Here is an 18,297-nt window from a genome sequence, read left to right as displayed (position 1 = left end):
GTGACTATTAGTTTCAGGTTTTATTTCATACAGTAATCAAATAAGACAAATTTAACTCATAGCTTTTTGTAATAAATGTGTATTTATAACTGCTTCTATAAAGTAGTAGTATTTCTGTCTTTAGGACTATACAACCTGGAACTGAGGCAGTTCACTAGCAGTGACATATGAATATGCTTTTGCACCACTTCATGAAAGGTTTCAAGTGTATTGTCCTTCTGAAAAGACATTTAACTACCTTTTAAAGCTATGTTAAATTTATTTATAAATAATTTGGTACCAGCTGATGCTCACACTAGAAACGTTTTTCATGTTCAACTCTAGGAATAGCTTAGGGCAAAGAAAGTGCTCCAGTTTTACCTGCTGTTTTGTTATGCCTGATTTGAAGGAATTTTAGCTTATTAAACAAAAATATACTAAAATACAAATATTTAAATTGGATTTTTAAATTTTTGCATTTCTGTGATTCTTATTCTATAACAGTATTCATATTGCGTGATATTTTGCGCTAAACTGCCCTCTTGAGCCTAGCCCCTTATAAAACATGAAAATAGAATAGTAAAACTTTTTTCATGTAAACTTCAGTAAAGTAGTTGCAGTAAAGTAGTTGCAGAGATAGGGTTGTAAAGGTGCTGTATAAACATTCTGACATACGTTTCCTGTGTACTAGACTATGTGGTACATGGAACATGACATTTTGAAGCTACCCACTGTAATGTATAAAAATATAAAATATATATTTAGGAGTAACAGTAGAATAAGCTACAGTGCAATTTTCCTTAGCCGTACCTGCATATGATTTTCACCCATTCTGGATCTTCCACAGTAGCTTGTATTTTCCATTAATAGTACAACAGAGCAAGCACAGCTAGAAAAGACAGCTTTAAGAACACTCTTATGCTGTAAACTTGAAGTTCCTAGAAGTCAAATACGTACCTTAAAAAATTAGTTTTGCTCACTTGTCTCTTCTGTGCTAGAATTTAAACATTTTTTGCTATAAATTGTAAAGCTAGGATATTTAAGGAGGATATGCCCTAAATTTCAGAGAAAGTTATCCTACTCTTCACCAGTCCTCAGACTAATTTAATATAATTGGAATACACCACTTGCTCAGGGCTTTAAGCGTAAGGCATTTTGTGTACATTCCCCCCAGCTATCTATTTAATGACTATCTTAGTGTGCAAAGCCAAACCAGTGGAAATCCCTCCCTCAAAACCTTGGAAACCAATTTACCTTTTACTGCACATTCAGCATTAAACTGCAAAAGAGGAACAGATAGAAAAATCAAATCCAGAAATATGCACTGAAACAAGCTAACCATTTTCTACTAGGTAAGGTCTTTTCAACTATGGAAGTTGTTTAACACACTATCAGTTCTGAATACATCAGTTTGAATACATTCATAGCGGTGCATTCCGAATGCACTGAAGAAATGCATCAGAAAAGTCAGCTTTTCACATCATCTAATACCAGCGTACCGTAACTTTGACTGCTTTGAGGAAAGAGATACAAAGTTAATTTTGTTAATTTACATTTTAACAGTTTGGAGATACGAGCTCCAATACAAAAAACACCTTCCAATTCCAAATATTGTTTACAAAAAAATGTAAGCTTTGTATTCTATCTAATCACTACACTTCCCAACCACATGATGTTTTTCCTGAAAAAACGTACAATACAAAAATTAAGTAATTCATGTCTGGCCAGACAATAAGACAGCTCTTGCTGCAACATGATCGTTCCTGACATGGAAAGAACAAATTAGGCAACACATTAACATAGACAGAATGAAACACAAAAGAAGCATGTGAAATTACAGTTGAAGGGTCATATTCTACTCATCACTGGAAAAAGGATCATGAAAAGCTGAAAAGTGCATAATAATTGAGTAAAATTTAGATATGCACAAACCGTTTATGCATTGACCATACTGTCTTGACTGCTCACAATCTGCCTATCAGAATGATTAAAAATGTAATTTGATCATTATATTGTCTTATAGCTATCTAAATTGGGTAAAAGTGATTATCACCTTTAAATATAGTATGTTAATGCATAAAAATACATATATTTTTTCTAGAATAAGGATTATATATTCTAAGCAAATATCTAAAAACAATGGTTCTAAATTAGTTTGGAATAATAAGTGAGGCCCATTTCTTTGCAGAATGGGGTGCTTTTATTGTTTATATGTTTAGATAATTAATTTTTAATATCTGTCCACTGTATAAACGATCTCCAGAAAAATATATCCTCTTCCAGTAACTTACAATACACATTAAAAATACTTACAAAAGGGATTATTGTCCATTTATAACATCTTCAGCTTAAGGACACCATTCTTGGGTCATTTCATTTATGCAATTTTGATCAGGCTAAACTGAATATTCCGGTTAACTTGAACCATGCCAGCAACATGGACAATCTAACATTTAAAAATATCTGCCTCATTATGTAGGATTTTAAATTAAATTAGGCATTTTTACATCACAGTATATATGGCATTTCTTAATTTAGCAACAGAAAGGCACAGTTAAACCATAAAATACAGTACGTGAATCATACATACGCTAGTGATGTCTACCAATGCCAATCCAGACATTTTACTCTGTAGAGGAGGCTAAAGAAAAAGGCTTCTGTTTGTTTTTTTAGAAAAATTCAACCCCATTACAAGTTTGGTCTGTTAGAAATGCCTATTAGCTGAAACATCTTGAAGCAGGACTTCACGAAAGAATAGAGGAAAGCAAATTTAGCAGTCTATGGTCCAACAACTTGAATGCATTACTATGAAACAGCAAACAGATCATGAATGGAGGTTTCTGATGAGCTGTAAGACATACCTGTTAAAATGTCAATGTATACAGGTACAGTATGACAGACATTCCAGATACATTCATTGCATCACACACACCCAGACTTTGTTACAGCAATAAGTCTAGACAGAGCATTTATAGAGTTCAGCACTTCTCGTGGACTGATATTTGACTTCTGGCCCCATACCATACCCAAAGATGTGCAAAGTTCTTTAAATGCTTTGCCTGCTATGTATTGCTGTTAAAGTGAAGACCCTACTAAAGCCAAGCTCACTGGCCTTTCCTTAGCAAACTAGTGCACCTCTTCAAAAAACAACTCGCTCTGTTCTCCCTATTTAAAGTGATAAAACTGCATCAAGAAAGACCAATAAAATGGAAGAGGCAAGGAACAATAAACATGAGGGAGAACCCAACCGTCCCATACGTAATGTAGCGATAGGGAAGCTCAACTTCCATGCGTTGTCTTGCTTTCCGTACATCATCATGTGGTATGCAAAATATTTTACATGCTAGTGGAATAGTGGCTTTTTTCATTGCTACTTTTGTTAACAACAGAACTATTACTCCAATCAACAACCGCAATATGGCTTTTCCAAACACAATCACAGTGAGAGAGGAAAGAGATAAAGGTAACGTATCGGGAGGAGGATCTAGCTTTAGACCCATTATGTAGTTAACGTGAGAGCCACAGGCTGCTCCAGCACCACAGCCCAGTATCTGAGCTGTGTCTCCTCGCGATGTGCTCCAGGTGTCTAGAGTAAAAGAGAAGATGCCCAGGGCTAAATGGAGACTGATGATAATTAAGGGTGCATATTTGTAAGTTAAGTTGAAGTTATCAATCAGGTCCACAACTGGATGGAAGACAACCAAGATGAGAATAGCATACAGAAATCCAGCAATAACATCCTGTTGAAGGGAGAGAAAGATATGGTTTCAGTGTAATAACTATTTCAAAAAATAATTTAAGCTACATTAGCATGGAGACAAGCCTAGTTTCTCTGTTGCTAAAAGCGACTTGTGGATTCCCATCTTTTCTCATTTACTGTACAAGATTAAATCTTTTTTATGTTAAAGCTAAAGAGTTGCATTTGATCGCCTATTAATAGGACATCTGCATCATGATCAGATCATGAATGAAGCTATGATCAAATGATCCATGATCGAATGAAGTTGTAGATCTGCTGGCCACAACGGTCTTGTCCAGGACTGGGGCATTCCAGCCTACAGTCAGCACAAAGCTAGCCCAGCTAAATAAGTTCTGCCAACTTAGTTTGCTGGAACAGCTCAACACTGGATCTAAGTGCCTGGGTGCCAACACACAGGCACACTGGCAGCAACAGCTGGTACGGCAGTCGAGGATCACTGCAGCTAGGCATTACAGCAGCTTAGACTTTCCACTCCAGCTTCAGAATTAACAATACTGCAAGAATGGAGAACTGTTTCCAACTATTAAAGGAGAGGAAGAGGAAACTTCTGTGGCTTCATATTTGATTTGCAGTTTTATTGTTGTTTTAAAAATGTCTTTTCTTAATTAAAAGGTTCCTCTAATTATTTTGTAATTTAGCATTAAATTTCAGTTACTGTTGATTAGTCACTCAGTTGCACAGAATTATCTGCAACATTTGTGACCTTTAGTTGTTAAGGAATTTGTTGAAAGCTTTTCAGAAATCCAAGCACTAGAAACTGGATCACCTTCATTCACATGTTTATCAACTTTTCCGTATGAGCCAGGAGGTGGGACTTTCATCAGCAGTATTTTTATTGCTCTGTCTTCAATGCATCATTTTTATTCACTTCCACTAATTGAATGCTTGATAAAAGCTCTAATACAATTGACTGATACGAAACTCAGACTTGCTTATCTCAGAAGCAACCGCAACAACTTCCTGCCATATTTGCCACCCTACACCCCCTCCCAAACTTAGGAACCATGGTTGATTTATATTACAGGCAACACATGGTTAATTGTATTCACTCAAACACTATAGAGGATTCAGATATGAAACTGCTGAATAACCTAGTCTACATGATGCATCGCTATTTCTTGCATGACTTTGTTCCAAGACATCATCTGTCAGCTGAAATATCAGTTCATCCCATCGTCCTCCACAGAAGTGGTTCTGACTTGGGAAGCCTCCTAATCACTAATCCAAATATGTCATTCAGTTTTTCTGAGCTGCCTTATTTTCACATGCTCCTTTTACACTGTGTTCATCTACCAGCTTTACTACTCACTACCAGGCTTACTGTTTTCTATCTGTTAGCTCTTCTCCTCCTAGCAAGTGATCCTCAAAAACCTCTTTAGCCATCCTTATTAGTGGTCTTACATTCTGATTACCATTTTGTAGTGTTCTTGTTTTCCCATTTTTACATTGCATGCATTTGTGTTTCAGTTTGATTTTAGTCCTTTTTAATAAATAAGTCTGTTTTTCAAAGATGACAACTTTGTTACTTGATTCTTTAGAAACTTTGTTAAGTGAAACCCTAGAATTTAGCATGGCACTCTGAAATGCACATGCTTTGGTTAGCTGACCTGGAACCTGAGTGGACATTAACAGCCACTCTTTCATCCTGCAAAATTATCTCTACTCTGTAGCGGAAAACTTAGTCTACGCTTTAGTGCAGTCATCAATTTCTGCACTAAAACTGCTATTAAACATCAGCTAAGTTTCAACCGTGGATTGAGTTTATGAAAGAAAAGTATAAATTAACAAGTTTGACATCCACTTTTAGTTATTGTATCAATTTCTCTGCTGAAGAAATATAAGTATTCTGTTCCTATAGGGTAGGACTTCTAAAAAAAAAATCTATATACGACTGCACTGTAAAAACTTAAGTGTGATGGAAGTTTATGAAGTTAGAACAACATTAAAATAAAAGTTTAGTAGGATTATTTTCTTACCAAAATTGAATGCATTCCCATATAAATTCGACTACAGCAAACCAAAGAACACCAGCAGAATGCAAGGATCAGTCCAAACATAAGGGGATACTGGTAGGGAAAAAATAGAGAGATTTTATTAGAATTCGGGAGGAAGAAAATAATGAAATAATTCAATCTATAAGAATTCTATAATTAATTCCAATTAATGCAACTTATGCTTATCCTTTTCCTTGCCGTAGCCTACCCAAGCCTTAGACCACTTCAAGTAAGTCCACTTTTCATAAAGTCAAAACATTAATCAGCCAAATTTTTTCAACTTTTTCCTTGTCCTCTTCCTTTGCATTCAGTATATATGAATTTCAGGGTGTTGGTCATATCTTTCCAGACAAAGCAGTAAGAAGTAAATAGATCTTTGTAGCAGTTAGTCTTGCCATGTTGTGATATCCTACGTTGGCAATATGGGCAGAGACAAGCCTTGTGTTATAAACTGTGGAACAGTTCTACACTGGGTGAAGCAGCTACGTAATATACTAGTATCATTAACAATTAATCCAGGCGGAATCTAGTAGTTTCACCTTTCTCCTGAAAAGAAAGAACTCATAATAATTTACAAATAAAATTCAATTCCTTACACACTGTTACAGAGTTTCTGCAATTCTTAACTTAATCTCTGAGCATCAGTATGAAACTCCTAGAATAGTAATCTTTTTTGTTCTCTACAAACCCATATAAATTTTCTCTTACAATCCACGTTTATTAAACAAAAATCATCAAATAATTATTTCCAATTATTTCAATCTTCTCATAGAAGATTTTTTATTAATAAGGACTGTTTACCAGGAACAAACAAAATACTTTGTTTTAATAAGCACATATCAGCATGTGTAGAAACTTAGTATTTTAACTTTCTTAGGTTTTGGATAAAAGTATGCTAGTTCACATCTTACAGCACAGTAAGAAATACTTTCCCCACCACCATATTGCAAAATGTTGTACAAGACAGGATACAGCTTCCTTTTTTCAGTATTAAAAATAATTATTAGTTCTATAAAAGAAACAGTCACAAGACAAAATGGCATGTTTCCAAAACTGCTTCACTTCCTACATGAAAGCAATGATAAACATTTTCAATATAAACAGGCAGTCTAGATGTACTCGAATCTTGGAATAAAAACCAAGAATTACAGGCAGTTTTCTTGCCCTTTCCCTTGCTCCTTTTATGGGTAACCTGAAGGGTAGAATATCCAACAAATTAGAGAAAGTATCTTTAATCTTATTGGAGAAAGTTGTATGTCCTCTGTGAAGGCCACTTAACAGATTGACAAGCTTCTAAATGAGTCTTTCAATGAAAGGTTTGAGAGTAGGTTATCAGTCTTCTGCATTATTCCAACATTCTTTGCATTCTCAGCTCCAGGACCATGTTAGCATGACAAACCTAAAAAAATTTTCTCAAACTAACAGAAGATCGGGAAGCTTCCATTTCACACAAGAAACAGATTTCACATTAAAATCAATTCTAAATGCCCAGCTCACACTTGTGTTACATCTAGTTTAAACTCTGATTCCCGTAGCAACATTTGTCTTTGTTTCTACTACATTTATCTACAAATTGTACCTAAACAAAATCATGTACTTAATGATTCATTTCTAACTGAAATGATGAAGGAACAAATTCAGTTTCCTGCCTTTCAGAATTATGCTAATAATGGGCAATACACCAGTAACTAGGTCATACTCAAGACATGATTGCAGAGTTATCAGATGCTGACATTGTTATAGCAGCCACAAAAGTAATTCTTGTACCCTGTGCTGCACCGAGAGAATACATTACAAGTATAGCCCCATTACTCATCCCCATTATGCCTCTACCATCATTTCCATTGATCTCAAGGTAGAAGTCATGCTGCCCGCACCAAGACGACACTCAAGCCACACAACCTCCCTGCATGGTGCTGCTCCACTCTCCCCCACCCCGAGGACCACCAAAGCAGAAAAGCTGTATATACAGGGATAGGTATACCCTATATCCTCTGAAGTAGATAGGAGCTTCTAGCACCTCTTTACATGCTCCGCAAGATGAAAGCCTGGGAAGACAGACTTCTTGTTTGTCAGAGACTAGCAAGGGAAGGTTTACTACCCCCAGAAGCAATGCAAACCTCTTGACCAGAAAATTTAATAGCATCACAAATACCTGGTGGTAGAATGAGCTTGCATGTGTTCACACACGTGTCAAAAGTATCAAACGGTTTTGCCCATCACTTGATACTATATGTCCATTCTTGTTTCCTGGCACGCATCTTTTGTGCTTTCAGGCTCCAATCAGGAGCAAGGCTTTTCTTTAATAAGGACTTCTCCTGGGTTTCTGAACTACCTGACAGAAAAGAAGCTGGAGCTTTAGCAGGAAGACCAATGAAGTGCCATGCTCAGCAGGCTATAGCAGCTAATGATACTGTGGGTAAGAAGTTGGGATGGTGGGGGAGATGATGTTAGACCAGCTAAACAGCAAGACCTTAAGAACAATGAGTATGAAGGAAAAGGTATATGTGAGGAGTCTTGTTTTAAGAGTCCTGGGCAGGTCCTTGTAAACAGCAGGGAGAGTAGGATAAATTCTGGAAATGAAAAGAAATGCTTGCTCTTAGTTAGGAACTCTCAAGGGAGGGGTGTTTGAGGAAGAAAAACTGTCACAAACTCCAACTTTGAAGAAGATTTTGGAAATAATACTTGGCTCTGTCATATCTCACTCTAATTCTGTTTTTAACAGTACTGAGGATAGATACCCATTAAAAACATCTGAAAACACTGGCTAGCTTAGTTTCTCTGTAGCAAAGCATCTGTATCCAAGAGCTCAAACGCTTCCCTATTGTGTCCCCAATAAAAAGTCAATTATACATTTAACCCTGATTCATATATTCTTAAGTAACGAAGAATTTTTAACTTAAACTCAGACAAATTATTCTTACTGAAATAGCTTTAGCATGACCTGCCCACAAATGTATCTGCAGTATTAGGCACATGCTGACTTACGGTATTTTTAAACACATGATAGTAATAATCACAGAAGTCCTAAACCCAGTTTCTTTCCACCCGAGAGAGCTTATTCACTACAGTATACATAGCTGTACCGTATCCAGTCCACTATAAAAAAAGCAGAAGATTGAAACAATTATACTTATTTCCTCTGGAATATTATTCCACAATACAACAGTTAAGTCAATTTTTGTGATTAGTTGCTACACTAAGCATTCTCCTCTATGCTCCTGTCTTTATGCAACCAGCACACTTGGACAACTGTCAGTTTATCTAAACTGATAGTTATTTTACTGACTGATAAGGAAGCTTCAAACGTAAAGGCATCTTTACGGCTAAGGTACAGGAATAAAATTTGACCTAAAGAAGGTTTTAACCTTCATCTGCCCTGTTATGGTATATCCATACCTCCCTGCATTGCTCACATAACCAATCTGATTTTCTTCCCACAACCCCAGTACCCACCTGCAGAGCATCATAAAGCTGTATGTACCCTTTAGGGCTCCATAGTCCACTGAACTCCTTAGACACTAGCAAAAATCAAGCCAAAGAACCCCCTTACTTCAACACAAATAAAGCATAATACCCTGCCTCCTCCTTGGCCTGTTTTCACTCATACCTTTTAAAAGCAGCCACTGGGTTCAAGAATTCCTAGAACACTGAACTGGGACCACCTGCTTAAAATCTGCCTCGATGTGATAAGGCAACCACATATTTTATCCTCACATGTAGGAATAAGTGTACAAGGTGACTAACGGAGAGTATTAACATTCCCACACACCTTGTAGCTCAGCAAAAAGACTGCTCAGCAGCATGCCAAGTCATAACATCTACAGGTGACATTACCTTGATTCTTATAAAAAAAGCTGATGCCATAAACTTACTTCCAAATTATTGTCTGAAAATAATGCAATATTGAGGTACTAGCAAGCATTTTCTAAATGTTGGTTAATCTAGAAAATGACTGCCTGTATGTATTTTGCATATATACGTTCGTTATACCATGTTTATAAGTATCCATAACCTCCCACTGCCTAGGCATACAAAATCCTTCCAAACACCAAAACATCTTCTATTAGTATAGTGCCTTAAGACTATTAACATTTTTTATCAGCTCTGCTTTACAATAAATAGTGGATTTCACAAAGCTTCTCTCCCAATCACAAACGAATCTTCAAAGAAAAAAAAAAAACACCAAACAGCTTTACTACTTTAAAAAGCCACATTCTGTGAAACACTAATGTGAAAACTTTAATATAAACTAATCTTAAGCATTCATCGAAGAAAGCCATAAGCACTCATTTTTTTGAGGTTTGCTTGGGTCTCTTATTTTGGAAAATACCTCAAACATCTCAAACCCTGCCTCCATGCCCTCAATTAAGACCACCCTATGTATATCCTCAAAAACTCATTATGCCTCCATAGCTACCATGCCACCTCAACAATTTTGTGTATAAGGAGTATTTATTGAACTGCATATTGCTTTTTTTCCCTAAATTAAAAAAAAAAAACAACTCATGATTTGAAAATCCTAACCTTATACAAAAATAAAGACACTTGCATAATACTCAATCTGAACTTCAAAATCACATGTTGACTCAAACCCAACATTAACCTGGCATTTTTCTCCTTGAGAAAAGTACCCCACATTCCATATTAGATCAAATCACTGATATCCAGCTTGCACAAATATTTTTCTGAAGGCCAGAATAAAACTTTGATAATATACATAAGCATGTAGTACAAATACAATATTAGAAGATGAACTGGAGGCAGATGGAATTGACAGCAAGGCAGAGACTGGAGACAGAGACAAACGCAACATGTAGATTAAAAAGATACCTTTGTTGACATTTTGTCTTTTAAATGTTTGAATAGATATGTTTCTTTGAAGGCATCATACCTTCAAAGGTATGAATGTGAGAAAAGTGTCCCAGTCTTGATGTATATGACTAAGGGACAGATCACCAAGCATGTTATTAAAAAAAAAAGGATAAAAAAGGTTAATTGATCTCTTAAATTCACACATTAAGTTAAAGAAGAAGCTAGGAATAGAGCTGATTGAGTAGACTACTCATCTTCATTCAGGCCTCAATTTTGTTCCCATATCCAGAATCTTGTTTTAATCAAAGAAACTTAATTAAATTGTTCATACTTGGAAAATAGCAGTGAAACTACTCCCAGTAAGTCTTTGAGAATTTTATGCCCTATGTTTTTAATGGAAAATTCCCATTTTATTCGATTACCTCTTCCGAAACAGGATTGCAAGCTTCTGACTGGATCACATAGAAAACATTTCCCTCAAGTGTCCATCCTCCTCCCTCCCCTTAATCTGACTTTTTGCCAAGAGTCTTAATAACATAACCATTGTTTAAAAATGCTCATAAGGAAACAATCTGTCCTAAAAGCTTTGACCTAGGTCAGAAAATTCCTTCTTTCATAATGGAACATTCTTAAAACACACTCTAGATGCTCATTTCCTTACTTTTTTAAAGCACATTCTACACTGGAGAAGTTTCCAGCATCCACAAAGGGTTCCAAACTAATTTTTCTAACATTTTCAGCGTTCTACAGTATTACTCAATGATCTTTTTTACTCATATGATAACTCAGAAGTTCAGCTTCTGAGTTTGAGACAATTATTTTGGGCTAGAGTTCACTGAAAGAATCCAAGCAGCACTTACAGCATCACACTTCTAAGAAGATATTTGGGCTATGTATTGGCAATAGTCACATGAAAAGCTATAATCAATGTTTACAGGAATGACTCTGAGACCCTGGTTGGCCAGATGAGTACAAAAAGCACAGCATATAAATGATTTTGTGGAGGGAGCAGAAGAAAAGGGAGAAGAGGATGGTTAAAAAGGAAAGACCACTTATCAGTGATTTTAGGAAGAATAAACAGAAAAAAACCCTGTCTTTTGAAAAGAGGTCAAGTGGTAAACAACACTGGTTAAGCTACATTTATCAATTATTTCCTTCTTTCTTCCACTGACCAACCTTAACATTAAAAAGCATAAAAATTTAAGAGTGCTACATGTCACGACAAGAACCTCTTCTTTAAATTCCAAGATAAAGCTTTCAATGCCAGCCCTGCAGGGAGTTAAAAGGTTTAATTTTCTGCTACACATCATCTGAAAAGAAATTAAGACGTTACAATAGGAATTAGGGCGTGTTACTTCTTTTCCTTGCAGTCATTCAAAAAAAAAAAATCCCTCCCTGAACACACCCGGCAAGAATCACCTATGGCTTGCTCTGCTTATGCCCCCAACATCTAAAAATAGTTCTTCTGCAAACTGAAGTTTTCTCAGGTTTAATCAACACACCCTATTTGAAAGCACGAGGAGTACTTTACATGTGTATAATCCACTAAGAAAAAAAATTACTTGGGAAGTATTTCCTTTGAATCCTTTCTTCATCAAAAACTCTGCATCTAACCTTACAGCATCTGTTTTTACATATTCCCCCCAAGATCCTCTACATTAATTAAAGATTTGCCTATGCAAGACTGAAAAATATATTTAATGCCAATCAACACAGTTTAATAGAACAGGCTGCTGCATACCTCTGGCAGAGATCCCCCAATAAGATTTGTAAGAACTGGCTATACTCTTTTCAAACTTTTAAGAGCACCTGAATCAAACAGGCCGCACAACTTTTTCCAGCTTCCTTTACAAATAAACTACACACATTAGTATGGCCCACAAAAGACGACCTTACAACTCAAATACACAACACAAGGCCAGTGCTGACCGTCCAAATTCCCATCTCTTTCTCAAGAGCTCTTCATTGTATGGGAAATTCTGGGTTTTCAGATCACCCCTTCAGCTACGCTTCTCATGTCAGAAGAGCTTTTGTTTGACTGTTTAAGAAACACACATAAGAAAACAAATTAGACAAGCACACAACTCTCTGCCTAAGCTTCTTCACAACATTTTTAGTATTTTGGCCAAAATCCTGGGGCTTCTCTGAAAGATGAGGCATCCCTTTCTGAAAGGAGCTTGTGCTTGCTCTTACACACAGACTTCGTATATAAGAGATGGCCTCCTATGTGTAGCTTCCAGTTGTATCATTACATGAATCTTACCGATCATGCAAGCCTTTCAACAAGGACAGACACTTAAAACTAGGATTTGCCCACTTTCTGTAAAATTCTCACTATAGCAGTGTCGTGATTGGACTATTCATCCAACCCCGATAACCAATTATTCCCCATTCTCTGTGGGAATCTGAGAGAAGTTAGCCTTTTGAAGTGAAAGAACAGGTAGACAATTCTAGAGGTAGTATTTAGTAGTTGTCAATCACAATCACAGAATGATGCAGATCTCTCTGAAATCCCAATACAGATCCTGTCAAACCCATCTCATTTGATTAGATTCATCAGCTTTGGCAGATAAAGTAATGATACAGATGAAAGATTTCTGGAAGAGTGTTTGACACAGTACCACGTGACATTCTTACACAATTGGTACTACGGAGAGTCAGTAGAGCACTAAGTAAATGAAAACTCAAATACTTTTAGGTGTGTCAGTCAAATCATTACAGAACAGAAGCACTCTACTGCGGGTTTAGCAGTAGTGCTTATTAAGGTCACCATTATCATCAGTGGGGTGGACAGACAGTCACTGATGTTAGAATTTGCATATAAAACACTGGCAGACAAGTACATAGGGAGGACAATGCTGTCATATTCAGTGACCTAAACCACTTCAGAAGATAAGCCCATTCAAACAACACTGGTTAATGTAGTTACAGAGGCCAGCTACTCATCAATCAAGGCTCTGGGCTCCTGCTGAATATCAACTTCACAAAGTTCGTTCAATGGCCTACAGTGAGAGTCAGCAGCTCCAGACTGAGCTCATTAATGCACTGAGCTCAGGAAGGAGTGTGAACCCATCACTTCCTAATCCAGACAACTACTGCTAGAGCCAGGCTGCATCCTGGAGGAACTCTGGGAGAAAAGTGTATTTTCTGTCTCCCTGACTGTTCCCCCCCCCCCCCCCCCCCCCCCCCCCCCCCCCCCCCCCTCCTCAAAATAAAAACAGCAGGTACCGTTATTCAGGTACCATCCTAACTCAAGCACCTTTTCTAATAAAACACGCGTTGATATCTATTTGAACCCAGCAGTTCAAAGTAATTGAATAAAATATAAAGACGACTTTTTCCTGTAGTCTCAGCCTTAGGCTTTTGGAGATTTTGTAAATAATTAGCAGTTCACACTATCTCTTCCTCTCCATTCAGGACATGATATAAACCAGCCTGGCTCAAACTGTCAATATTTCAAAGAAAGCAGGTTTTCCCCAACGTGATAAAGGTATACTTTTTCCTACATCATATTAAGGTCTATAATCTCACTGACTTTTAAGTGTTTGTCCTCCTCTTTCGGGGTATCAGAGCTTCAAAGACAGAAAGAAAAATATCAACATCTATAACACTCCTAAACTCTCATGAGTTTGGCATGAGCTTTGTATTTCAAGGTTACTTAAGTGTCTTTGAAACAAGTGGTTCTCCCTGCTGAGATTTAACAATATTAAATAAATAAAGATTACACAAGTGGAATCGAAAGTTTCAGGCAAGCTCTCATACTACAAGGAGAAACTGAAAAGTTATATTCCACAATGGACAGCACAGTTGGCTATTATGAAAGTTATCTTAACATATAATTTGTTTCTGTCTGAAAGTTGGTTGCATTGAATATTGCCTATGTCCAAAGTCTCTAATTGTGAAAATTTGTCACAACCATCTTTAAAATACATCATCTCTGAAAATATTTTACTTGAACAATTGCATTTATAAGCAAATATTTTTGTTTTACTGTGTATAGTCAAAAATCCTTTTGAATACTATGTGAAAGGAAAATAATTGTAATAGGATTACTGATTGGCATTGAAAACTAGGAAAGTGCAAACTTAATTCAACAGGTTAAAAGAAAACCTACTGGAATAAAAAAAAAATTGTTTTTAAATGGACAATTTGGGCCATACCTAGAAAAATAAGAGCAAATTTGCTCTGTTCTCTGTGTTGTTCAAGGGAAAAACTCATAGATTGTCTCTGTTTGATAGAGAAGAACTATTACACAATACTAGGAAGTCATAGCCCAATGAAAGCAAACTCCAAATAAGCTATACAGGAAAGTGATGCCCTTCTCATTGGGATAACCTCTTTTAGAGCAAGAGTGGCTTTCTTTGGTTTAGTATAAACTTCAAAGTGACAAACTCAATTAAAGTTACCTGTATTCCAGAACAAAAGTCCCTGCAGAGAGCTATAGCTGTTTCTGCTTAAATTCACAGTCTTGCTCCACTATGATTTTTCTGAACAAACAGTCCTTAGATGTGGACTCATCATGATCAGGGTCTGTATAATGCTTGCTTATACTGAATATATGCTTGCTTATACTGAATATATAGAAAGACTGTACCCCAACATTTGCCAACAAGTTTAAAACTAACCATCTGTATCTACTGATAAATATGTATAATTTAATAAAAATCAGAGTTATTACAAGCTACTTTATCATTAATAGCTTTCCAAGAAGTTCTGAGGTCAGTCTTTTTTAACCCCATCTACTTCCAGAAAAGCATGACAAAAAGTTGTCATATAGATTCTACTCCCTTTCAACACAAGTAAAATACGGAGAACAGCAGAAGCATTAGATGAAAGCTTAACTCTGTTTAGAGGTCAATCAAAAGATACTCAACATGCCATAGGTTAACCTTTGATTAATATTTGGAAATAATTTAAAAATCTGGAGGAGTTTTTTTTTTTTTAAATAAACATTTTGAAATAGTAGAAGTTGGTTTCAGAGAGATCTGTTATTCATACTCATTTCATAGGAAAAAGGAATTAAAACTAAGACTCAAACACTTTGCTTCCTCATTTCTTAAGCAAGGTTCTAAATGAATAACAAGGCTGAATGTTTACAATTTCTTAATATGCATTCGTTATAAATATGTTTAGTCAATTAGCACAGTATTTCACAGACCGTGGTTGCAGGGTTGGCAAACCGAAGATCGAACTTGGTTCACTGGCAAAAATACCATTTCACACATTGTCAGTTTGCTGGTTCTATAAAAGCAATGAAGCCAAGTTCTCCTTTGTACACACGACATCAGTCTGTGCAAAGCTAATTGACTGATACTACTAAATGAGGTTTCCCACATGCAAAGAAATAGAAATCCAGTTCATTCTTCCAACTGACGTCAGCCCTACACATCTAACAAGTAATAATATTCAGCTTTTAGTAATTTAAAAAAAAAAAAACAACCTTGAAATTAAGCATCTCAGTGACAGAACTCCAAATATTTATTTCAAACACCCACAAAACATGGCATTATCTGATGCCTGCACAACTAGCAGAGTGATACTTCACATTTTCCTAGCAAAGAATATGAATCCCTAATAGCTTTCTTTTGGGCACACTGTATCACCTTGCAGAAGTAGATACATGAACTTTGGTTAAAGAGAGGCCAAATACAATCTCCAACCTTCAACTATCTCCTTCCTTTCAGGCGCCCATTCTATATGCTGAGATAGAGCCACAAAGCGTCACACTGTGACAGCAGACAACTGGTGATTGTTAGCAGTAACTGGGAAGACATGAGTTCAGCCCCTGCATAAAGCTTAACAAGAGAGTTCTCTCTACCAAGATGACATACATCTGACTTAAAATAGGCAGGTATTATAAGAATTTGTAAACATTAACAACTTAAGAGTAGACTTATTGCCTAACCTCTTAAACATTACACACACAGCCCTCAAAACCCTACACTGGACATTTGTTGCCTGGGAAAGCCTTCTCCCTCATTTACTACTGAAATTGGTGCAGTGATTTAAAGAGCTGAACACGTGTTGTGCTTTCTTTGGAGTTCTTACTGTTGCCCATACTGCTAACAGCAAGTGCCGAAGCACATGCCACAGCTTGCGTAAACCAGCTGATCAACAGTGTTATTTTAACTTAATCTATTGACCCAAAGTGCAATAGACAGATCTTAAGATTCTACTGAATGAAGGTGCTGAAAAGATCAGAGATTATCAGTTCCTGTTAATTATTAGCACATTAATAGCTGGAAAACCATCTGAAAGTATATGTACTCATCAAAACAGAAATAATAATTTCCAGTTTACGGGTAATGAAACTAAAAGCGTTAAAGAAAAGGCTAAAGCTACAGACTGACTCAAGCTACAAAGTGACTCAAAGCAAAGAAGGATCAGCAAAAAGCCCTTTAGTTGCTGGCTCTCCACCAAATTCTCAGTCAGTAAAACTGAACGACTGTAAACATATTAGATGCCTATCCAAACTTTGTGCAAAGCACTCGCCCTACAAGAGATAAGTTGAAAAAAAACCCTCACAAGAACAAAATGCAGACTGTTAAGGCAGACTTTTAACGTATACTGAGCAAACCATTCACAAAGTCAGCAGAACTTCCATTCAGAAGACAGAATTATTAGAACAGTTCTTGTTACCTGAGCACTCGCTTGGATCATAGAAAAATAAAAAAAAAGGGGGGCGCGCCAAGGAAAAAAGGCACGAATTTCACATTGTCCCAAACAAACTCAGCCACCTCCCCTCCCAAAAGAAATCAAGTCTGTCACATCCTTATACCCTGGGGCTGGAAAACACACGGAGAAGGACAAGGAGGTGAGCGTTACCTGCCAGCGGCCGTAGCTGAGCACCAGCAGCGCCAGGGGGATGGCGGTGCCCGACATGGCGTGGGTGGAGGGCATGCTGTACTCGGAGTTGTAGAAGACTTCCAGCTTCACCACGGGCGGGGAGGCAGGCCGCGGCCAGCGGATGACATCCTTGGTGCACTGCCCCAGGTACATCACCCACACCCAGATGATGATAAGCCTCCGCCCCAGCCAGGCGTCCAAGTTCCAGATGCAGAAGGGGAAGAAGAGGATGTAGAAGAGCTCGTTGCCCAGCTCCGTGCCCAGGCTGAAGAGATAGTAGAGGAAGCGGCTGCGGGTGGAGAACTCCTGGCTGCCGTCCTCCTCCGTGAGGGAGTTGCGGCGCGGCCTCCTCCTCCACCGTTGCGGGGAGCCCGCCCCGCCGGGCACGGTCCCGTTCCCGGCGGGATGCCCCTGCCCTCCTGCCCGCTCCGCGGCCGGGGGGCCGCCGTTAACCACCGGCCCCCGGCCTCCGGCTCGCTGCTCCGCGTCGGCCCAGCCCGAAGGCCCCTCCACCCCGCACAGCCGCTGGAAGGCGGCCACTTTCCGCGGGTCCTGCAGGTGGGCGGCCAGCCGGGCCAGGCGCCGGCAGAGAGCCATGGCGGGAGGACGAGGCCGCCCGCGGGGGGGGGGGGGGGCGGGCTGAGGGCGACGAGGCGCTGCCCGGGCCGGCGGAGGGGGAGCTGAGGGGGCTTCGCCTGAGGAGCGGCGGAAGGGACGGGGGCTCCCGTGCGCGCCGCGGTGGAGGGGAACCGCTCCCTGAAGAGAAACCCGCTCGAGGGCGAGGCGTCGCGGACCCGGCTCCCCCCGGCTGGGGCCGCCGCCGCCCTCGCCTCAGCTCGGCTGCCCGCGCCCGCTCCGCCCGGCGCTCGCTCCCACTCTCTCCCTCACGCGCGCGCGCGCCCG

The 18,297-nt window shown here is 38.5% G+C and overlaps 1 protein-coding gene across 1 annotated transcript; it reads right to left on the bottom strand.

The window, feature by feature from the left end:
- Positions 1-1,581: 1,581 nt before the first annotated feature.
- On the bottom strand, positions 1,582-18,022 carry SGPP1 (sphingosine-1-phosphate phosphatase 1). Its single transcript, XM_050897781.1, has 3 exons — positions 17,374-18,022; positions 5,716-5,805; positions 1,582-3,719 (listed from the first exon to the last, which is right to left on the bottom strand). The coding sequence occupies exons 1-3, from the start codon at positions 17,989-17,991 to the stop codon at positions 3,168-3,170; spliced, it is 1,260 nt and encodes a 419-aa protein (XP_050753738.1). The 5' UTR covers positions 17,992-18,022; the 3' UTR covers positions 1,582-3,167.
- Between the last annotated feature and the right edge of the window lie 275 nt (positions 18,023-18,297).

The sequence above is a fragment of the Gymnogyps californianus genome, chromosome 5, assembly GCF_018139145.2.
Source record: "Gymnogyps californianus isolate 813 chromosome 5, ASM1813914v2, whole genome shotgun sequence".
Classification (NCBI taxonomy): domain Eukaryota; kingdom Metazoa; phylum Chordata; class Aves; order Accipitriformes; family Cathartidae; genus Gymnogyps; species Gymnogyps californianus.
Note: the sequence above shows the minus strand (reverse complement) of the source record. Positions and strands in the feature narration are given on the sequence as shown.

Coding starts and splice junctions, on each gene's coding strand:
- SGPP1 (XM_050897781.1), bottom strand. CDS start 17,991: ATGGCTCTCTGCCGGCGCCTGGCCCGGCTGGCCGCCCACCTGCAGGAC. Junction 5,806..17,373: donor TCAGCTACGGCCGCTGGCAG/GTAACGCTCACC, acceptor TTTCCCTACCAG/TATCCCCTTATGTTTGGACT. Junction 3,720..5,715: donor TGGGAATGCATTCAATTTTG/GTAAGAAAATAA, acceptor TCCCTTCAACAG/GATGTTATTGCTGGATTTCT.